We start from the raw sequence: 23314 nt of genomic DNA on the forward strand, positions 1-23314 counted from the left end.
TCAGCAGGTTATCCAGACGTGTGAAAACTTAAAGCAAAGGCCAATGGCAGCAGCGGGCACGCTGTGGATGCATGTCCTGCAACAGCTGCAGGGGGACAGCGAGGGACAGGGACAGCGCGACCCCTCCACGTGCCAAGAGCCCTCACCCGCCAGCAGCCTGACCTCAACAGAACTGCAGTCCTTGTTAAAAACCACCTTACAGCACGGCACGGCCTCTCCTCTCTGACAGAAGGGCTGCGTGGCTGTTTGAAATGCTAACTGTGGTGCTTTCTGCAGTGACCTGCGCTCCTCTCCCATCGCTGCCGTGCACGGCTCTGTCCTGCCAGCCTGGGCAGCCAGCTCAGGGCGAGAGCCTCTCCAGCCTCCAGACCATTCTCACCATCTCTCCCCGCTGCTATTAAGATTCTCAATGCGTGTATCTGGTTTCCAATAGTACGAGCTGCTCGGGAAAGGTTAGTTTGTTTTAAATAGCTCAGCCATCTGTCCTGCGGTGCCTGACGGGAGCTGCAGGGACCGACGCAGCCAAAACAGAATTTTTCAAACTGTCAGTTTCTCATTACAAACATTTCAGCCTGAAACAGACCCGTGTCCTTAAAAAGAAAGTGAAGCCTATATATTTCTTGTGCATTATACAAACACTGTGAGTCGTGCTTCAGCAGTTTCCTCTGTTGTTGGAATTTCATCAATGCAAATATTGGGCCTGAACCTCACCAGCACCAGGCACTTCGCAAACCTCATTTGTGTATTTCGAGGCTTTGAACTAAAAAAAAATACCTCTTTATTACAGGCAGCCACGACACAGACCCAAGAACCAAAACAGAGCAGTAAGGAAAACACTTTGTGAATGGAAATCAGGCACATGGACCTACATTTTTCTGTCACTTCCTAAATGTCACCTGAAGCCCTGGGTTCACCTATTCTAGAAAGTTAAATCAACTTATTCACAGGATTCACTTTCATAATTAAACATTCATTTTGAAGGAAATTATTTGAGAGCACACAGCCAGCTATGTGCAGCAGCTGATACCCACAACTGCTAATACACTGCAGCAAAAATAAAAATGCATGAGAAGCAAGCAGGGTTTCCTTAGGCAAATGCTGCTCCACACCAGACAACCAAGCATGGCCTTGCTGGCACCTACCCCACCGTGAAAATGCTGATTTTTTCCCCCTAGTACTGCCCTGGAAAAGCCCACACAATCCATTATCCCCTAGGAGTATCCAAGGAGATGAGAGAGACAACAGATATATATTAATCAGAACAACATACCAAAGTTTATTGATTACTTCAAACAAAAGTTTCTGTAATGAAAAAAGAGCAAGTTGCATTCATAAAAGGTAACATTCACATTCAATTTCCTTGATATAAAGCAACATAAATGTATAAAATTGCATTTAAGTGAAAAAAATGTAAGGTTGCAGTCCTTTTTCTTTGCAAGAAGCTGAAAATGTATCTGCTCATTGCCTGTATATAATTTACATTTTCTATACACTACATGGTTTTTTTTAAAAAATCATAGCTGGGAAATTGGATAAATGGTGCAGTATTAGGAAAGTGTTTCAACTGTGTGTATACAAATTCAATTTGAAGCTTTTATGCAATTCCAAGTAATTTGTAATATTCTCATAACGATTAGGATTAGTTTTTGAAAAGTCGCTATGACTACACCAAGCTCCACTGTTATCACATAAGAGTTTTAGAGGGAATCTTAATTACTGTCCTTATCTTTCAGTGTCACTAGTCAGTGATAAAACTTCAGCAAATTATTATGAGAAAACCCAGCCTTTTTTCCTTCAAGTTTCTCCACCAAGAAGCCTGTACTGACCTTTTACTGTCCCTGACGGGCACAGTGAGTGTGGTGGCACCAGGGAACGAGCACCCACCACAGCACCCTGTGCCACTGCTGCCCTCCAGTCCTGCTGCCTCACGCCCTACAGCCCCGACCAGCACTTCTGCCCCTCTCTAACCTCAGAAGGGGGCTCCTGCTTCCCTGACTTCACAAGCCACCCACAGCAATCAGAATTCTGCTTTTGCCATTGCTGAGTGCTGAGGACCAGCTCTTCTGCAGGACCAGGGCAGCCTGGCTGTCCTGGCACCCAGCACTACACCAGTGCACTACCTGAAGATCCAAGCCCAAGCAAAACTGCATTTTCCCCAAAAGAGCTGTATTCAAGACATTCCACCCCACCTGTCAGCACACACACCTTGGGTTGGAACACACAGCTTTGCAAGGGCTTGTTCCAGCTGGAGGCAGGACACTTGGAAATGCCAAGAGGAAGATCTGGTTCTCAGAAGGCTCTGTCTGGAGACAGGCAGCAGAAATTGTCCTGGTTACATGACTATTTGAGCAGGTCACACACACGTCAGGTTCCACTGCTCCCCCTGACACCACCAATGGAATTCCAGGGGAACAGACTGTCACCCTTGGAGCAGAGCACGACACAAAACAGGCTGAGAAGCAAGGTGTCATGCTTGGGACCATTCGGGCTTGGAATGGTTTTGAATCACAGGAATCAGGCATTTCAGTGCCCATTTTCAGAGATTATGTAAACACAAGTCAGCAAGTGTGTATTTAAGGAGAATGGTTAGATTTGGCATAGAGAGCATATCTTCACTGCACTCATTGGACACTCCATCTGTAGGCACCGCATTTCTGCAAGGGAAGCTGAGCACGGGACAAGGTCTGCAAGTCGAATCCTAGTCTGTGAAATGAGCTGGGGAAATGGGAAAACCAAAGAGCGCAGGAAAGGGAAGCTTTGCCCACGGGACACGTGCTGGCAGTGCAGCTCCTGGCTGGCACGCAGCAGGGAGCCGAGCCGCGCGTGCCGAGGCCAGCGCAGAGTGTACGATACAGCGCTCCTGTCCATCCGTCCCTCCCGTGCTGGGCGATGGCAGAGCAGCCCCAGCACTGTGCACTCCCCTCTCCCTCCCAGGTAAGGCCCATCCAACGTCCTCATGGTGCACGAGAGAATCTGCCAGCAGCTGATCCGCGCCGGTCGCAGATGAACCGCAGGGATGGCAGCCAGAGAGCAAGACTTGATTCTTCCAAAAATTAACAGTCTGCAGTTCAACAAAACACAGTGAGGGAATGTTCTGTTAACCCAAATTGTTCTGTGGTACGTACACGACACAAGGCTGAGCGAGCAGGAGCCAAAGCCAGGGCAGTGCAGAGCTTGCTGCTCCTGAAAGGAGCCCCGAAGCTTCTCCCAGCAGCTCCTCTGGGGACACCAGCACGAGGCAGGGGCTGCCACACCAACCAGCAGGGCACACAGGCTGCTCTGTCACTGCTCAGGACGTAACACAACAAAAGAAGCTGCTCTTTCCACACGTGAAGTATCAGAGAAAAAAAAATATTGAGAGTCAGGCATCTCACCGTTGCTGTGCAGAACCTAAAGAGGAAAGTTCCTACTACCATGGTACAGGTAGATTTAAAAAGAACATGCCAATTTAAAAAACAAAGTGTAAAATGAAATCAGGCTCACGCATTCAATTTTAAACTGTCTTCTTTTTTCTTAGTGCAAATAACTCAAGATGCAGTTTTATACAGCTGCAGGTTGGCAGGCACAGCCCATGTCCCTGGGATCAGCCAAGGACTACACTGTCCCTCAGGCCTTCAAAGTGTTGGAGCCACTGCACTGCAGCAATGTAAGCACAGCCACAGGAGCCTGGTGCTCAGAGTCTGGCACAGCCCAACTTCTGGCATTCCTTTTTCCCCCACAAAAGCTTCCTTCCATCACAAACAGCCCCAAAACAACCTTTTCTTCACTCTCCAGCAGGAATAAACCCATCAGCAAACTGGCTGTGGGAGGATGCTCTGGCACTTGCAGCACTGCAGCTTTCACATGGACACCACTGCTGTGGACAGAGCACAGACTGCTTCCAGCTCCACCTGGAGGAGAGAGTGGCAAAGATTGCTCCCGAATTTTCAGTGCTCCTGCCGTGTGCACCTGGGAACCCCTGGCTGGGAGGGGGCAGCTGCCAGGCACCAGGAGAGGGGCTCCAGGGCTGCATCCGCCTTCGTGCGAGGGGAGCAGCCTCTTCCCAGTGCCTCCGGGGGCTGGAGGGGAATGTGACTGGGTTGAAGTCTGTGCTACTTCTTTGGTCAGGCAGAGCAGGAGCCTGGAGCAGCCCTGCAGCTGCACGGGAGCCCCGTGTGAAGTGGGGCTGGCACTGCACTCTTGCACTTCCAGCCGTGCTGTGTGGGGTGAACTCCTAAAGATGCTTTCTCAGCCTCCAGTGATGTAGGATTTGGCAGAACTGGTTTTTCTGGGGGGGCAGGGAAGCCTCAAGACCAAAGACTAACGGGTCCCCAGTGCCCTGGCTGCTTGCAGTCCTTGGTGCTATCAAAGGTCACTGCCAGGTTAAAACCACGGGTTCCTACAGCATGACAGTGTGCAGGGTTTGTGTGGAGCACTTCAAGGTATCCTGAGGGGATATCTTTCTGCCAAATTAGTGACAGCATCTTCAGCCTTCACATAACCATTCTCTATACGTTTGTATGACACTAACACAGGCAGATCAAAGGGGCCAGCCTGCAAAAATCAGAAGGAAAACAAACATGTATGGCAACTGTTACATTTCCAAACCCATAAACCTTTTTCTGGGTTATTAAAAATATATATACATAGAAGAATGATTAGACCATGATAAAAGTGCCAAATATCATTCACAACCAAGTAATCAGATGATAAATCAACTTTCACTATTTGCAAAATGCTGCATGAAGTGCAAAGTGGCATCTGCCCCAGTGTCCCCTGCAGCTCCCGTGCTGGTGCAGCCACCTCGCACACCAGTCTGCACCAGTATGTGGTGGTGGAGAGCACCACCTAATGTCCGTGGGGAGGGACTGGCTGCACGGGCTGGCTGCCAGCTGCTCTGGAGGCCTGGCAGGGCTGGCTGCTGGCCCTGCCATGCCATCGATCTGATTTCTTCAGCAGTGTGTGGGCACAGAGGTGCGAGAGGTCCGTGGGCAGCCTGCAGGTTCATGTTTGCAGCAGACACCACACCTAACATCTCCCCCAAATGCAGAATTGTGAATTCAATTTGGCACTTTTACTTCTCTTATTCTGCTATTGGCTGACTACAGAGTTTGAAATCAACTCGTAGGAGGATGCTCTGGTGTGTGCAGACACACGGACACAGACGTGCCTCTGGCCCATGTGCTGACACACACAGATCAGTACATGTGTTTAGTTTCCATCTGCGCAGATGAATTAAAACATACTTATTTCTATCTGACAGAACAGCATGCACCCTAGAGAAAGGGATTTTGGTACAATTCAGATGCAATACTGGGATCATTTTAACAACTGAGATCTCCATCCTTCACTGTAAACATATCAGCATTAGCTTTTAGAACCAGTGCTAGCACATTCAGGCTGCACTCTCAAATTAAATTCTGTGCTAATATTAGACTGAAGTAGCAGTTAAGATTGAAAGATTTGTTTATGTATTGCCAGATATTTGAAAGGATCTGTGCAGGTATGGGATTCTGAAGCTGGGCAGTACAACAGCCCCACATTAAAATGCATCCCAAGCATTGCATCTCCATTCCACAAGGACAGGTGCCCCACACCGACAGTCAGGAGGATTACAAGAACCACGGTTTAATCGATTTGGAGGGGGTTACATTTGGTTAATTGATGCCTTTAAAACCATCCCAATCCTCCAGACAGGGTACCTGTTACAACACATTAGACTCATCTGAGAAGGTTCTTAAAAGAAGAGGTCTGACAGAAGGTCTGGCCGACAATGAATCAGGTGCCTTCCTGCTGCTCTGCAACAGCGAGCCAAAGAGACTTATAGCACACGAGCCCTGAGCCTGCCTGGCCCCACAGCAGACACACTCTCCTTCAGAGCTGCCTCGTTTCACAGCAGGGGCTGGCACAGGGTGCCCAGCACTGCCCAGGCCCCACAGCAGACACACTCCCCTTCAGAGCTGCCTCGTTTCACAGCAGGGGCTGGCACAGGGTGCCCAGCACTGCCTGGCCCCACAGCAGACACACTCCCCTTCAGAGCTGCCTCGTTTCACAGCAGGGGCTGGCACAGGGTGCCCAGCCTGCCTGGTTCTGCAGTGCACGGGGCACGGGAGGCACTCAGAAACTGGCCCTGCTCCTCAGTGTCTGGAGATTCATGCTGCAGGTGCTTCTGGGGGAGGAGGAAGACACCCCTGCTCTCCACACAACTGGTGTTTTAGAACAGCAAGTAATGGTGGAGAGCTGCAGTGAACCCAAACACCAGGGACAGGCAACCAAGGTGCTTTGCTGTGGATGACCCCACCAGTCCCAAGGTCAGCAAGTCCAAAGCCATCCCCTGATGTGAGGGCTGTGGTTTAATCACTGACACAAAGAACAGCAGCACTGACAACTGGCATGGACTGGGCAAGGCGGGCACTGGGGAAGCTCCTCCCAGGTCAGACATGCCTGAGCCATTTGCCAAGTCACCCAGAGGACAATCAACACCAACTCCACCTTGTCCCACTCCTGTCTGGTCCACTAACACAAAACTACAGGAAGGAAGGAGAGTAACCAGCTCTGTCTGTGTCCACCTCACTTGGACATCCTGAGCACGACCAGCTCACCCACCTGCGGTGCACCAAGAGACCCAAGGGGAAGAGACAGACCAAATACTTCAGCAAAAGACTTAAATTAAGGCAAAAGGCGGAGGAAAGCAAGGTTCTGCTGTGTGAGCAAGTCTAAACGTGGGTTTTCAGGAGTTAGGCATTAGAAGGAAGAAAAAAGCAGTCAAGCAAGCAACACATTGCGACTCAGAAAGGAAATCACCTTATTCACTCCAAGAAAAGCTGTGATTGCTGGAAGTTTGAGAAAGCATGAAGATAGTGGATGTTCCTGAGGAAGGAAGGCGCTTCGTTACCTAGTTCACAACAGCACAAAAGACAGAAAATTGCAGTACAAGAAAGAGAAAGGCAGAAACCAAGGAAAACACAAATGCGCCTTGCAGTTAAAAAAACAAACAGAACCAAAACAAAATAAAAACAACCACCACATTACCACACAGAAAATTTAATAAAGGCTGAGCAGAGCTGATGCGCTGTGTTACAGGAAACTGGGGGTGAAACCCTGTCCCACTGGGATCAAGGGCAAATGCCCAACAACCTGGCCCAAGTCTGTCCTCCCCTTCCAGAAGGGACCCTTGGCCACCAAGCTGTGCTTCAGGCTCCCTTACAATGTCCCTAATTTCATTTTTCACTGTATGGTTCCCTTGGGACACTGATATTTATTTTACTTCAATATTAAGGTCAGGATTCTTAACAAGGGTTTTCATTTGAAATCATCTCCCTGGTCCTAGATGCCTTTACAAATCAGGCAGCTGACTTTGGTGTCTGATGGCTGACACAGATATCCAGAGCTGCCATCTCCTTCAGGCACTTTCAGTAAGGCTCTGACTCAAAATGTACGTTAAATATGGCTCAGCCTGTGTTTAGTTTGGGATGCACATCTGAAGAGACTCTTCTAGTTGACAGTCACTTTGCTTTGCTAAGTGATTTCACAAGAGCCTTTGTAAAATGAATAAAAAGCACTCTTGAAAGTAAGTGTTGCAAGAGGGGATGGATCTTTGCTCAGCAGCTGAAGGCAAAAACGGGTCACCTCCCAGGTGAGCTGAGCTGGGGCTCAGAAATCCCCAGGCCACCCTGGCAGGGCACTGTCCCCAAGCTCTCCTATGTCTGCAGCTGAGAGCAGCTCCCTCCCAGCCTACCCAACAGGGGTGTCCAGCTGGAAACTTAAACCACACCCAAGTGGAAGAAGTTACATGGGTCCTCCAAAACACAACCACAGCTCCCTTACCATCCCCACTGCTTCCACCTTGGATGATGCCCCATCCCTGGGGTGCCCAGGGCCAGGCAGGATGGGGCCCTGAGCAACCTGACCAGGGGAATGGCATCCCTGCCAGGGCAGGGGCTGCAGCTGGGTGGTCTTCAGGGAGCCTTCCAACCCAGCCCTGCCTGTGACTCCTTCAGTGACCAGGGTGGGGTTATCTGCCTGCATGTGACCCCAGCCCACGGCCCCCAGCTGTGCCCCACTGCAGCCCTGGCACCAGCCAGCCCAGGGAAAGAGGCCAGGGCTGCCTGGCAGTGCCCACATGCTGGACAGGGCAGGACCTGCTGATGCTGCAGGGGGGGAGCACGGCCAGGGGAACCCCTCGGGGACACCCCCCAGCCCCTCGGGGACACCCCCCTGCCCCCTGGGGACACCCCCCTGCCCCTCGGGGGACAGCAGAGACCAGGGGCAGGGGGCTCAGCACAGCGAGCCCTGAGCCTGGCAGAGCTGGCCTTCACCTGCAGGAGCACTGGAGGAAACTGCTAAGAGGTTTCCACTGCTGAAGGGACCCTCCTGCCCAGCAGGGGAGGAGAGCTGCTAAGGAAGCAGAGAACTTCCAGGGAGAGTGGACCATGGCCTGAGCCTTTGGTTGTTTGTGCAGGATGGGCAAATGTGCCAAGGCCTGGCCCTGCTCCCACTGCACCAGCACCTGAGGACATACCCAGGGGAGCATCCTGCTTTTCTGGCATAAAAACAAGCAGGTGTTTTCAGGCCAAGACCAAGTGTGCTTGGAGATCAGCTCAGGCTGGACAAGGCCTGTGCACTGCTCTGGGAAACACCACATCCCACCCAGGGAAGCAGCTGGGGAAAGGCACAGGCTGGCTCTCCCCCTGCTGCAGATCTAGGCAGTATTTTTAGAATAACTTCTTGACATGTTTGGCATGTTAAAGAGCAAGACAAGACTCTAGAAAGCCTTCCTTGAGATGTGAGTGGTACGTGGTATTGTTAGAGGTTCATCTGGTGCCTAGGGGTAAGAACAGCCTTCCTAAAAATACAGTGTGATACATCATCTTGTTCCTTACCTGATGATTTTTCTCTTTTATATTTTTTAAAACTATTAGAAGAATTTCTGGGAAGAGGCTGATAAAGATCAGGAGAATTATTGCCAGCCACGTGGAAACAGAAGTCAGCATATGAGCAAATACAAAATACATTCTTTGCTGCTTCAAGAAAGGCCTGCAAAAGAAAGGATACAAATAAATTCTGGTTAACAGGGGTTTTCCAAGAAGATCAGAATCAACAGAGACTTCAGGTAAAGCTATCAGCTATCCTCCCTTTCAGACAGGGATGGATACAGCACAGAAACACACTGTCCACCCTTCTCCTCATGCATCTCCTGCCTCCAGCTGCACTATTCCTGGAACATTGTCATGATCCATTCTGCATCTCCCACATCTGCTTCTTTTCAGGGTGGGAAGGGGTTTGACTTTAGCCACCATCACTGAACGATAAATTATTCACCTCACCAAAAACCAGGTCATTTTATTGCAATGTCAGGCTTTGCTATAGCTTCTGGTTTGGTTTTGGCAGTGGAAATCCAGAGTCTCTCAATCACAACAGGTTATTTGTCCCTTCCTCCTTTCCTTGATGAGGGACAGCAACCAACAGCTGCTGGTGAAAAACACCTCATCAATAACTGCTGACAAGGATCCCAAAGCAGTTTTTGTTTACTGTTAGATCAGAAATACTGAGCTATGCAAGTTAAACAGTAGGAAGGGTTTTCAGTAGAAAACTCACATTTAGCATAGAGATGTGGCTAGATTGCAGATCTGTGTCTGCAGGTCAGCAAACGTTAACTGAAGAGCTAAAGCTTGTGACCCCCACACAAAGTATTTAAATCTGTTCCACATCCCTCTTAGCAGATTGCTGGACCAGGGATCCAGCCAATATCCCATGGCAAAGCAAAGGTGTAAAACAGAGATGCTGTCTGCTGGGAATGTCAACTGAACATTTGCTGCAGCACAGGAAACACAAAGCTGCAGTGTTGGTAATGCACTAATGCTCACCTGCGTTTGCAACACATTAAACCTCAAATCCTGGGTGCACTCAAATCAATGAGAATTTCTCCTTCTTAGATGCATCATTTCAGCACCAGGACCTGGCTTGCTCCTGCTTATTTCTCCCTCTCTCTGTCCCAGAGGGCCAGGTCCTCTTGCTCTGCATCTGCCCCACCTGCTCCTTCTGCTTCACTGAGGTTCTTCCCACCACAAATTCTTTCTGTCTCTCTCCTCCACATGCACAAACAGACCCTAAAAGGTTTAGACTAGAACCTCCCAATAAAGACAAGAGCCTGAAGGAGCAGAAGAGCAAACAGCCCCTGCCCCAGCTGAGCACCTGCATGATGCCCAGGGCGCTCTCTCTTTCAGGCTCTTCCCTCTGCTGGGCTCAGACCTCCCCAAACACACCCAGGGGGCACCAGCCCCCTGCCAGCACTGCCCTTTGGTGGGGTGGAGGCAGCAGAGGCAGGAGCAGGGCTGCACACACCTGGGCACCCCCAAATCTCAGGGTACCCCAAGCAGGGGGGCAGCACTGGGCACTCCCCCAGGAAAGGGCAGTGGAAAGAAGATACTTGCCAAATGACTCCTCCCCAAAAGAATGAGAAAAACACATAGAAAGCAAGGGAGCCCCAGATCACAAAGTGGTTCATCCACGTCCAGAATCGGGTGTCTAACGCTAGCTGTGGGAATAAAGAGAGACAAAACAGGCTTCAGATGCACAGTGCACTGCATTGTGCTTGTATGACATTTCACACTGGCTCCACATTAAGGCTGAGGGTTCTCCAAACAGCTACCTCTGTGCATGTGGGCACCAGGAAAAACATTTTAAATGTTCACAATGTTAGCAGGGAAACAGTGACATTCTAATTGTAACTGACACTTTTAAATGGAATAAATTTGATGCAACCCCTGATCCTACAGGAAAGAAACATCTAAAGGTTACAGGGACTGTAATTGCCTCTTGTCACCACCTGCTGTCCTGAACCAAACACAAAAGACCTTTTGTAAGGTCTTATGCAAACAGTTTGTTCTGGAAAGCGCCATGAAACAAAATAGATTTGCTATTGTTATTTGACACATGTGCTTTTGTGATCACTTTGGCACTCAGCCTTGTCTGAAACAAGGTGGACAAACCCAAATTCTCTATTGCTCCTCTCCTCTTGCTGGAACTGAACATCAAGAGGTGAAAGCATGGGGAAAAGTCAACCATAACCAACTGGAGTCCTCAAAAGAGGGGAAAAAATAGAAAAATAATTTAAACAAAGCAAACACTTAGATGATGGAATACACAAAGGAAAGTAGGCAGGTTCTGCCTCTATGGGAGAAGATTTAAGTGTGGTGGAAAATACTCAGACACTTGATCCCCAGCACATCCAGCCCATGATTTCAGAGTGCACCAGCCCTGCAGGGAGAGCCTGGCTGGGCAGGGGGAGGCGCTGACCTTGAGCGTGACGGTGAACACCAGCACGGTGAAAACAATCGTCCCAAAGGTCCAGTTCCCAAACACCTGCAAAACACACGGCACTGCCACAGCGCCCTGGCCTCCTCAGGGGCACAGCACGCTGACAGGGACAGGGCAGGCAGGAGCAGGGGGAGGGCAGGGACAGGGACACACGGACACCGGGACACGCGCCTCGCCACCCTGAGCCATGCAGTGAGCACACAGGTGACCAGAGCTGGGACAGAGACAGGGACACCCTCCTATGACAGCAACGTCAGTGAGGACACGAGTCATTGCACCACCTGCATCTCAGGATTTCCTGGCAATTTACTCAGTTTCTGCTTTCTCGCCACACTCAGCATCATCATCATCAGCCTGCAGTCCCCCTGCAGAATGCACCACGGGGCTGCTCCAGCTGGTTTGGCCTGTGGGCACTAGTGACTACACACACAAAGAAAAGCAGATACTGTATATAAATCCAGTGATGGCAATGAATGGGAGAGATGCTTACCAAAGGCTGTCAAGCTCTGAATGCATACATCAAAACAGAAAGTGAAATGTAAAAGTTTTCAAAAAATGCAAAAAAATTAAAGTCAATAGGAGTGAAAAACGAGTCAATCAAACATACATGGATATCATGAACAATTGCTGGTAGCAGTTCTTACAGGCATAAGTGTTACAGAACAGGACATAACCAAGATGTTACTGTAGTGCCACACAGATCTGACCTCTGAAGGCATTTGCAGAACACATCAGTGCTTCATGTTTCACTCCCATCCAACCAGAATGGCTACAGGTACAGAAGAGCACTGATCTGCCAATACAGGGGCTTGACTGCATGTAGCTGGGGCCATAAATGCTGGCATTGATGCCATGTATGAATACACATACATAAATTTCATCAGCTTTTCTCCAAGTGTCAGCCACTAAAAAGAGTTTTGGTATTTTGAAGGGTCAAAAGTGATGGTGTAAAGAAGTTTCCCATCAGCCAAGATGTAATAGCACACTGCACATTCCCTGGGGAAAGGGTCCTGAAACAGCTCAGGCCACCACACCTGGCAGCTGCACTGCACTAATGCTTTGCTCTGTACTCAGTTAACCAGCAAAATAAGAAAAAAAACGAGAAAAAAGGAAAAATAGAAAAACCCTCCATCTTTTTTCCTCCTCTTCCTCTGCAAGTTAACCCCAGCAGCTCCCACAGCAATGCAAGCACTCGTCCCCACAGCAGAGGCAAGCAGGCAGCAGGGACAACATCCTGCTGCCTCCAGCAGCTGGGGACTTCTGCTGGCTCCAAAACAGGAGCACAGGGCCAGCCCAGAGGGAGACAGGAGCTGAAATCCCAGCCCCAGCAGCCCTGCACCCTGCCTGCCCTAGCGAGCACCACCTCAGCAAGGTGGGCTGGCCCAGCTGCCCACAGCCAGCCCAGCACATGCTGGGTGTCAGGCTGTCCTGGTGGGAAGGACAGACCCTGCCCCTGGCCCGGGGTCACACAGGGGAGGGGGCTGTGCAAAGCTCTCTGCCTTGGAGCAGAGCTGTGTGTAAGACTAGTCATTTCACCTAGTGAGAGTAACCAGCTCTGCCCCGTTTCCATGGCAATGTGCAAAACGTTTTATTTCAAGCGTTTGCTGCAGGATCACACCATAAGCAAGGCTCCACTTGGACAAGACTCGAGGCACAGTGCACAGATGTTCCCTGCCAGGCAGCACACAACACAAACACCCATCTTCCCTGCTTTGGGGCCGTTACCTTTCCGTTGTCTTCCAACGAGGAGTTTTGAAAGAGAAAATAAACCCCAAAGAAAAACACCAGTCCTTCAAAGGCGCCCAGAAAGGTCCAGTACAGGAAGGGCCTCCACTGCAGCATTGCATTGTCCGACACCTTCCTGCCAAGAGATGGAGTAACAGGACCATCACCACCATCACCACCACGCTCTGCATGTGCTGCAAAGCTCCTCAGGCTGGGGGCTTTGGAGCAAAATACCTGTCAGGACACAAAGAACACTTCTAATATGCAGCTGCTGATCATGAGAAATCACAAGAGGTTCAGCATATGAATTGTTTTGTCTTTCTCCTCTAGGTAACTTGGATGAAAAAAGCACAAGGTGAACAGAGGCAATTCCTGAACCTTCCCTGCAGCCCCTGCACTGCCCATGGTACCTGACATTGTCTGCTACATTTTAAAAGCAGGGTAAGGCTAAAGAGCAGCTGTATGGGATGCATGAAATCCGTGGTGTCTTTCCTTCTTTTTATTGTATGTACAAAGTCCTTTTTTGAGAAAAGCTCTGCAAGTCCTGTTCCCTGAAGTGGTGTTTTTCTGCACAGGCTGAAAATAACCTCCTGAATTGTATGGTGGGTGTTTTTATCACAGGGGTTGTAGCAAGAGGCTCCTGGCTGAATGCAGGATGAGCTCTGGCATGCAGGCAGCAGCAGCAGCAAAGGGATGGGCTGTGAGCACAGCTCTGCAGGGACCACACACAGGGCCTGGGGGTGCAGGGTGGCTGTCAGGGCAGGAGCGAGTTAAAACAGTTCCCTGCATCATTATCTTTTCAGATTACTTTGTGTCAAGTCCCCACCTTTTTTGCATTATTCTCCTCAACTCCTAAAGCAAAACACCCCTTTTCAGCAAGATGCACTTGGCAAACCTGCGTGGTGCTGGGCTCTGTAAGTGCAGTTCTGAAAGGAGATCCTACTGAAACCCACACACAACGATGCTGTGACCACGCTCTGACATGGCACAACCTGGCTGAGGAACCAGCAAGCACAAACCAGGCTGGAAGTGTGGGCTACTGCAAGGAGAGAAAATGAAGCAGCTCCCTCCCTGCGAGCCGTGTTTTGCATTCCCATTTGTGTCCTGCAGTGCCCGTGGTAAACAGGCTCTTTCCAGGCTCAGGCTCTGCACTGCAGCAGCTCAGCAGCAGCACAGGCAGCAATATTCCAGCTGAGGCTGTTCCCTCCTCACACAGACCCCAGAGATCAGAGAGCCCCCAGGGGAGGGCACAAGGGCCTGCTGTTACTGCTCTGTCTCACAATATTCAATTACCAAGCTATTAAAAAACCCAGACAGTGGCATTTTGCCATAGAGGAGGGAACAGAGCTCTAATCAATCATGGCTCTGAGTGTTTACCTCAAAACCACCCAAGCCCCTTCCCAGCCTTGCAGCTCTTGCTGCATTCACTGCTGTTTCTACACCTCAGGCAGCGTTCACACAGTATTTCAGGCACCTGATCATTCCCTTTCTGTCTCTGCACATCACCACCCCTGGCTCGAGCACAGCCGTGCCACACGCAGCTCCTCCACTGCTGAGGGGCATCCCACCAGGACAGGGCTGGCACTGGCCACAGCAGCCCTGACAGGGCTGCTTCCACTGCCAGGCTGGCAATTAGCAACAGGGGTGCACGGAGAGGGGCTGCTCCAAAAAATACCTTCCCTAGTCTTTGCTGAAGGGCTGCCCCAAGCACCTGCGTGGGCAGGGCTGGGAGGATGGAAAGCATCTCTGTTTCTGTGCAAGCTTGGAGCCTCTCCCTGCTGCAAACAAGGGGAGAAAACAACAGGCAGAGCAGAGGGAGAGTGTCTAAGCTGTCCTTTCCCCAGGCAGTGTGGCAGAAAACAGTGTGTGGATCGATGAGCAGAGCTCCCTGGGCTCTGATAAGGGGACCTGGCCCGTGGAGGGGAAGCCTGGGAGAGCATATCCATTTAGACAAGCTGAGAAAACACCTGCCTGAGCTGGGCTTCAGAAACATTCATCTTTCTGAGAGTGAATGGATCTTCTTTCCCCCTGAAAGCTGCATCTCCCCTCCCTGCATTACACGCTCCATCACGTGCTTGGCTCAGAGGTAACATGAATGGTCTGGCCACACTCACAGCTCCATTTTTCTTTTGGATGAATTCCTCCCACAGTTTACCCTCTCACAGAGATACAGCAGTGCAGTTTGCTAGGCCAGATACTGTCAGAGAGCATAAACAAGCAGCAACAGGCAGCAAACACGAGGCTGCTCAGCTTGAATGCAGGAGCAGCAGAGCCAGGAGGGACAGAAATGGCTTTTCCTGCACTTTGAGGTGATCCCAGCCCTGACAGGGGATCCCACCCCTGCTGACAGCGCTGCAGCAAGGGAGCCCAAGGCAGAGCTGTGCAGAGGGCTGGCAGCCCAGCAGCACTCACATGTAGAGCTGGGGGTCCGAGGTGAGCGTGTCGATGCTGATGTGCTGCTCCAGGAGGCTGTAGGCCAGGATGGGCAGCGACGTGAAGCAGATGTTGTACATGGTCAGGTAAGCAGCATCGTACAGCGGCTTGGAGGAGGAAGAAAGGCTTACATGAGACAGAAAAAGGCCTCTCCACAAAGAAATGAAAGTATAAATTACCAGCTCCTACACAGCCTTTGTCACACAGATCCACCCCTTTGTCCCCAGCAGAGCTCCACTGGAGGGAGCTGTGCTCTCTGCAGTGCAAGGGGGAACAGGGCAGCTGCATGCCCAGGAGCCTGCCCCACTGACAGCCAGCTCTGTCACTGCCTGGTCTCATCTCAGCCTATCCCCAGAAAAACATGACCAAACAGCCCTTATCACAGCTTTCCCCTCGCTGCTCCTGTGCTGCCATTTCTATTAATACCTCTGATGCCTCCTGTGGCTCTCCAAAGACTAGACTGTTTTAGAGGAACTATAGCTGCTTTTTTTAAAAAAGGCAAGCGTTTCTGCCAAAACACGCAGAGAATTCTCTCTCACCATTTACTCTTCCTGTTACTTTTGAGCCCAAATAGACACAAAAGCCCCTTAAGCTGACATGAAAGCCCAAGCTCTTCTCTCCAAGCTCACGAACCCACTCACCACATGGATCTGCCCCTCTGGTGCTTACTTGGATTAAACAAAGCTCTGGTAACACTCATTGTGTGTCTTTTTTTAAAAGACAAAAGAATGAACCATTCTTTCTTCTGAGTGACATTTTTAATGCAGTGAAATGCAGCAGAGGAGACAAGATCAGGAAACCGTTCAAAACCCATTCTTGCAAGAAAAGCAGAAGTTGCAAAATCAGGTGCTGACAAACCAGCTAATTCTTCTCTCACTACTTCAGGAAGGTGTCCACCTGTGTTTATGGCTGGTGGATAGGAAAGGAAAGAAAGATTGCTTTCTTTCTAGTTATGGTCTCAAAATATTATGCTCCAGATATGGTGCTGAGCAACAAGGTCAGCTCCTACTGTCCTCTAGAGCAAGGTGGGGAAGGACAGGATCCAAAAGCCAAGTCTCTGCTAGGAGGCCTCATTCTGCCACTTGCTCTTTATCTTGCCTTTACAGACAAATTACTGGAAGTTACCTGCTGTGAGAATCCACAAAAGAACTGGTATAAAAACTGTGGTAAAATGAAGCAAAGGTTCTGGGAAAACAAAAGACAAATGGTCAGCAGGGAAGCACTTGACTTCTCAGTCTAAACCCAAGTAGTTTTTCCTGTTATCAGACATTAGTGTCTGACATTACAACATCAGACAAGGCAGGGCACTTGTTCAATCAAGCACAAAACCAATCCTGTGAGCAGTTAGTATCTGCAGGAGACACTGGAAGAATGCTCACATTCCCCTGCAAGCATTGTTTTCAGTGGACAGGCACATGGCAGACACAGCCTGTCCCCAAGGAGGGAAAACAGAGCTACAGAATATCCCCCACATTTTTTCCTGTTTATTATTTCATTCTATTGCCAAAGAAATGCACAGGATAAACAAAGACATGAGCTGCACGCTGCCCCTTACCTTATAGAAGAAATACTGTACAAGGTGTGCTATTCTCACATAATACAAATGCCCATGTGCTAGTAGCAGTTTTCTTAAATGTTTAAACTTTGGCACAGCATAGTCGCTGTTTCTGGAGGCCTGGCGTCCTTCTTTGCCTTTTATCCCTGGAGACAGAAGCATGGCAAGGGTTAATCCCAGAGGGGCTGGAATCTGGATGCTGCCCACTTCACTCAGTGCCTCAAGGCAGACAAAGGCTGAGTTTCCCTCCTGAGTGCCCCAGGAGACCAAACATGAACACTTTCTGTGTGGTTTTGGCTCCACAACACTCAGACCTGCCTCTGGAGTTTTTAAGCTATCTTTAGGCTGCTCTGTGATTTCCTGTGAAGGGTGTCTAGCAAACCTGATGGAAGATAAGGAATTGGCTCCCTGTGGGCTGGCCTGCACCTCACACAGCCCAGCTATTCCCTGCAGCTGCCCAGCTCCTGAGCCATCCCCAGAGCTGTTTGGCTCACAGCAGCCACATCCACAAGGACTGCACTGGGCTCCCTTGGTTAGAGGGCACCACAGCAGCTCCCAGTGAAGAACATGCCCTCTCTCCTCCCCTGATCCTCCTCAGAGGTGCTACAGCAGGCTCCCAGATCCCAGACACCCATCTGCAACAGCAGGAGTCTCCGGCCTGCTGTCAGTCCCAGGGGCAGGGCAGGCACATCACAGCTGGGCACCAGCCCCAGCAGACACCTGTGGGTGCCACTGGCACCAGTGGCACTGCAGCCTGGCCCCTCCCTGCACTGCCCCTGAGCACCCCCCTGTTTGCTGCTGGTGCCCCTTTTTCCCCGAGCCCCAGGCAATCCTTACCACACCATGCTGCTCACAGAGCTCTGGAACACAATCTGCAGTGTGTCACTGACACAGGGAATGCTGCTGGCACAGGTGAGCAGCACGTGATGAGCTCACCTCTCTCCCACAGTGGGGATGGGAAAACATTGGCACAAGTTGCCCAGAGGGGCTGTGGGTGCCCCATTCCTGGGAACATCCAAGGTCAGGCTGTACAGGGTCTGAGGAACCTGGAGCTGAAGATCTCCCTGCTCACTACAGGGGTTGGACCCTCTAAAAGCCCCTTCCAACCCACACTGCTCCATGATTCCATGATCTCAAGCATTGATCTGGAGTTAAACTCTGCCTCCAGAGAAAGGAAGAGCAGATTTCCCACATTCTTCATGGGACTGGTTTAGCCACGTGCAATCAGAAACACCAACTGCACCCCAGAAGTGAGCCCCAGCCAGAGCAGGCAGCTCTGGGCTGTAGATGGGTGTTCCAGGGACTCTTACCTATGCCAACATGTGCTTCCAGAATCATACTGACATCATTGGCACCATCCCCTATCGAGAGGGTTATCGGGCTTCCTTTCGTGTTCTTCACCATTCGCACAATCTGAAAGATTTTAAAAAAGGACAGCAGCAGAACAAAATTCAGTTAAAAAGCCTCCAGAGACCTGCCCACTGCTCCCCTAGGACAAGCAATCAGGCTGTTACAGCTGCAGTATAACACCTGGAGAGCTCAGGTTAAGAAAAGCCCTCTTTACTTGCTGTGCAGTCACAACCAGAGCAAAAACCCCAGGCAGCTGTGCAGGGATGAAGGACAGTATTTAAAAACAAACCCTAGCAGCAACATCCTGCTCTTCCCTTCTCCCTGTTCTCCCAAAGGTGGGCTCTCTCACGCATCCCAGGGTGCAGAAACACATCACTTATCAGCCTGGGACATCAGCTGCTGGAGTGAGGAAGTCACGGACTCCACTTGACAAATTTGGAAAGGAAAAAAAAAAAAGCAAACTGGGAGGGTTTTGTTTATTTCTAATTGGCCTGGGTTTGTGGGTTCCTGCCAGCACATTAAACAAAGGGTTTTCACTCAGATTTGAAAGAATGGTCTGTTTTCATCATGCCCTGAAGCTCAGACGAGGCTTCCACACAGCCTGCAGAAGTGCTGCTTGATCAGGATGCTCAGGTGAAGCCCCAGCTGATGAATTCAGCGTGTCCCTTGAGGCAGTGAGAGGCAAATACCTGTGCTTTCTGCAGAGGAGCCATCCGGCAGCAGAGGACTGCAGTGCACTTCAAGCAGATCTGCAGGAATATGCTTTTGTAATTGCTGGAGCCAGAGTCCTGAGAGGGGTTGAGTATCAGCGACAGCGTTGAGCCATCTATGATCAGTCCATACTCTTGACTCAACGTCCAGCTCCTGGGCACAAGGAACATGTCAAACTTCATCAGACTAAGTCAACCTAGCTGCTTGTACCATCTTAGTGGAAAAAAAAAACAAAAAAACCCCAAAACCTGGCTTTGGGTTAATCTTCTTCCCATCCATTTTTTGGGGCTTAGCAATTTCAAAAAGCTTAGACTTAGCACGTGCCCTTCACTGAAGGAACGGTGCAATAAGGTTCAAGGCCAGCTAATACCAGAGATGATGAGCACAGCAAAGGAACCAGCACAGCGCCTGCAGGGAGCCAGCCCCCAGCACGGTGCCACCTCTGCACCAAAGCTGCACCTGAAAGGCACAAGGCTGGCTCCTGTGGCTCACTCACCTCTTCAGGCCCCCCCTGCTCTTGGGAAGGTCCTGAATGAGCTTCTTGTGGTACTCCAGCAGCAGCTCATGGAGCCGATCCTCCTTCCGGCCGCTCTCGCCCACCGTCCTGGCCGTCAGCTCCAGCAGCTCCGTGCTGGTCTGGAACAGCCTGCAGGCGTAGCACGTGGATTTGGCCGTCTCCATCTTGTCTCCTGTCAGCACCCAAACCTTCATGCCAGCCGCGTGCAGCGCCTCGATGGTCTCTGCCAGCTGCTCCTGCAGCCTGCGAGCAGAAACAAAGCATCACCCCCCTCATCCACACAGCCCTGGCCTGCTGCTGCAGCCAAGAGCAACAGCTCAGGGAAGTTAACTGACTTTTCCTGTGCTGGGGAGACCCCTGCCACAGGAGTGAGGACTACTGGGGAGACCCCTGCCACAGGAGCGAGGACTACTGGGGAGACCCCTGCCACAAGAGTGAGGATTACTGGGCAGACCCCTGCCACAGGAGTGAGGATTACTGGGCAGACCCCTGCCACAGGAGTGAGGATTACTGGGCAGACCCCTGCCACAGGAGTGAGGATTACTGGGCAGACCCCTGCCACAGGAGTGAGGACTACTGGGGAGACCCCTGCCACAGGAGCGAGGACTACTGGGGAGACCCCTGCCACAGGAGCGAGGACTACTGGGGAGACCCCTGCCACAGGAGTGAGGATTACTGGGGAGACCCCTGCCACAGGAGCGAGGACTACTGGGGAGACCCCTGCCACAGGAGCGAGGATTACAAGTCAGCAACACCAAATTTTTATTTGCAGACAAAAAGAGAAATCACTGCTTTATACTCCTGACTCTTAGAACTCACAGTAAGAGTTTAATTTACACTTGCAGTTACTATAACTGAATGTGGAATTGAATTTGTTTTGATGTGCAAATTACTGCTGTGTGCTTAATTCACTCTCCAGAAGTGCAAGTATTTCTGTAGTTTCATTAATAAATCCCAATTCCTACTACACCAGCCAATTTAAGCAACTAGGGCACTGTGAAATGGGTTGTGCCATGGTGTAATTAATTGTCCTGGACACTGCCAGCATCTGCCTGGCTGCTCAGCTCCACCAGGGCGAGTCCAGGCCACCAGGCCACGTCACAGAGAAACCACAGCACCGCAGTGCTGCTGCTGCAGCCACCTCCTTACCTGTCCTCTACAGCAGTGGCCCCAATCAGGTGCATGTCTGCTTCTGTGTCATCAAAAACCTTGGCCATCTTCTCCTCCCTGTCCTGCAGAGCCATCTTGGCTTCATTGAGCTGTCTGTCAATTTTGTCATACTCCTTTTCAGTTAGCTCTTTGAAGGCCACACAGAGCGTTCTGTAGCCATCCTGGGAGGGAGGGAGGGAAAGAACACAAAGTGGACAAATGCCCTGAATCCAGATTTTATACAGCTCCTCACTTCAGGGTTGGTGCTTTTGTCTACCATCAGTACTTCTGGCAGTACTGGCCCTGAGGACAAGGGTAATTTGTTGGCTTGTGTCAAAAGAGCAATTTTCTGCGTTTACACAGAGCAATCGTGGTTCTGCCTATTATGTGCAGAGAGAAACCAAGAGAAGGAGCAGGGCTGGGAGCAGCCAGCAGGGAGAGCAGGACTGGGTGCCACCATGACTGGGACCAGGCTGCTGCTGCTACTTCTATTTTTAACTAGCCTGGGAGATGCTTGGACAACTGTGATGGAGACCATATAAGTATATCAAATAAAGGTGGAAGCCAACCAAACAGAAAAGGAAAGCAGCCTGGCATCAAAACAATGTGAAGTGACACTCACATTTTCAACACTTCACTCCAAAGCAAGGTCACATCCCTATGTTTGGAATAAGGCTCTCCTGCCCCCAGGAGCCAGCCACATTCCACCCCTGTGCTCACCATAGCATTGCGGTCCACATGGACTTTTGTTTGTTGGATTTCTTCTTGCTGCACCCTTGGAAAAATAGAGGAGTCTGCTCCTTTACAGAAGAGAAGCAACTTTCCTAAAAGCAAATTACAAATAGTTCATAGCACTCATAGCTGCAGGAAGAGTTAACAACGCCAACAGCAAGCAAGTGCTGCAGAGGGAGAAATCTGGGAGGAATAAAGAGGGAACTGCTAGAAACCCAACTGCCTACCAAAAATGCCTTTGCCCAGCCCGTGAAACTCCTCTGGCTGAGACTCTGGGCATCCCTGCCTGCCTCTGAGCAAGTTTTCTGCCACAGGCTGGACATTGTGTCTGTGGAAGCCTTGGCAACCTTTCCAGGGAGGGCAAAGGCAGCATCCCAAACCTTGCAGGACTGACACTTGAGAAGGATGGTGACCTCTGGATTGTTGTCTGTTATTCCCATGAAACCCCATCCCACCCAGGGGACATTCTCACATGTCTTCCTTGTGCTTGTTCCAGCCTGGAACAAGGCAGGCAGGGAGCTCTCCATGGGTCACTGTTCTCATCCCCTGATGTGCTGCTGGTCCCAAACAGCTCCCTCGAAGGAAAATTAACTCTACAGCAACCAGTCCCAGTACAGAACTCAGTCAGACCTGCTAGAAAACCTAAGAGCTCAGGCTGTGTGGGTGACAGGAAGGAGAGGATGTGCTGCCAGCTGTGCACCCAGGCAGCAGAGCCCAGGGATCACTGTGCCTGTACCTGTGCTGGTTCTCACAATGACACTCATGCGGCGCCGCACGGGGTCGAAGTTCAGCACGTGGAGAAGTTGGTACCTTTAGAGAAACAGGAAAAAGCTCTGCCTCAGTAAAGGAAAAATAGAAAAATAACTATATGAGACAGAAAATCACTAGCAATGAGCTGCAGAAATCAATACACCCTACAAGTGGCAGCAGCCACCTGGGAATTATTTTACAGCTAGTGCACAAGAAAATGGAGGAAAAAACCCAAATTGCAATAGTCCTGTGGTGCTCTGAGCATGGGACTGAGGGTGTGGGTACCCACCAGGGCACTGAGCCCCCAGGCTGGGCAGGGGCTCAGCAGGGAATGGGGCACCACGTGCCACAAGCAGTAACACTGAGTCTCACAGTTAAATAAGAAGTTCCTTCACGAAGGAAGTAAGAAGTGAAACTGGCTTGTGCAGGCAAGTTTTCAGGGAGTGCTGGGACTGGGTCAGTGACTCACAGATGTCCAGCAAGCTGTGAGCACAGGGTAAAATCTAACTATTTTCAGCTTGGGAGGGGAAGAAAAGGTTCCAGAAAATGGAGCCATGTCACGAGTTCAGGCTGACAGTGTCCTGCTGTGAGCCCCAGCCACGGCCCATAAGGTCAGCAGGCACCTCGTGAATCCTGGAGCCACCTGCACAAGCTGGTGCAGATGAAGGATACCTATAAAGGACTGCAGGCTCCTGAGGGACCTGAATTTAGACATGAGAAAACCACCCGTGGATCTCTGCAAGCGACTCTTTTTGCCTACAGCCTGATGTGCTGTGCTTTGTAAATGGGACAGGAGTTTTGGGGCAGGTCAGCACGGTCTGGCTGCCCTCAAGGAACAGCCTTGACCTTGCCAGGCTGACCAAGCTCCATCAGCTGGGTGGGAGTGGTGCAGAAGAGCAGCCCTGATCCCCAGCAGCCCCAGCAGAACTTACATCTCAGTTTCATTCTTTTGGTTTCGTATTTTCATGACATTGTTTTCAAGTCCTAGAAAAGTGAAACCATACCTGTCAATAAACAAAAGGACAGAAGAGCATTGAAAACACCCATTGGCACATACCATCCATAACAACGTTCTCATTTCACCCTCTGCACTG

General features: G+C 50.5%; 1 protein-coding gene across 8 annotated transcripts in view; it reads right to left on the minus strand.

Moving 5' to 3' along the window:
- Positions 1 to 1248: 1248 nt before the first annotated feature.
- The window catches only part of ATP11C (ATPase phospholipid transporting 11C), a 55588-nt gene continuing 33522 nt past the window's right edge, over positions 1249 to 23314 (minus strand). Inside the window, exons 15-31 of one of the 8 annotated variants that reach the window (XR_010365633.1) lie at positions 23153 to 23224; positions 22207 to 22280; positions 21459 to 21562; positions 20739 to 20920; positions 19569 to 19832; positions 19051 to 19225; positions 18322 to 18424; positions 17012 to 17157; positions 16582 to 16641; positions 15436 to 15563; positions 13024 to 13159; positions 11789 to 11804; positions 11278 to 11343; positions 10413 to 10516; positions 8862 to 9015; positions 5682 to 5777; positions 1249 to 4533 (exon numbers count right to left, since the gene is read on the minus strand). Coding sequence is in view for 7 of the 8 variants with exons in the window: in XM_064426441.1 (XP_064282511.1) it covers positions 4417 to 4533; positions 8862 to 9015; positions 10413 to 10516; positions 11278 to 11343; positions 13024 to 13159; positions 15436 to 15563; positions 16582 to 16641; positions 17012 to 17157; positions 18322 to 18424; positions 19051 to 19225; positions 19569 to 19832; positions 20739 to 20920; positions 21459 to 21562; positions 22207 to 22280; positions 23153 to 23224 (1885 nt within the window). In the remaining variant the exon portion in view is untranslated. Of the gene's footprint in view, positions 4534 to 5681; positions 5778 to 6783; positions 6875 to 8861; positions 9016 to 10412; positions 10517 to 11277; positions 11344 to 11788; positions 11805 to 13023; positions 13160 to 15435; positions 15564 to 16581; positions 16642 to 17011; positions 17158 to 18321; positions 18425 to 19050; positions 19226 to 19568; positions 19833 to 20738; positions 20921 to 21458; positions 21563 to 22206; positions 22281 to 23152; positions 23225 to 23314 lie in introns of those variants that run through there. The other 7 variants (XM_064426442.1, XM_064426443.1, XM_064426445.1 and 4 more) reach the window with 7 other exon arrangements.

This window comes from Passer domesticus, chromosome 7, assembly GCF_036417665.1.
Source record: "Passer domesticus isolate bPasDom1 chromosome 7, bPasDom1.hap1, whole genome shotgun sequence".
Taxonomy (NCBI): domain Eukaryota; kingdom Metazoa; phylum Chordata; class Aves; order Passeriformes; family Passeridae; genus Passer; species Passer domesticus.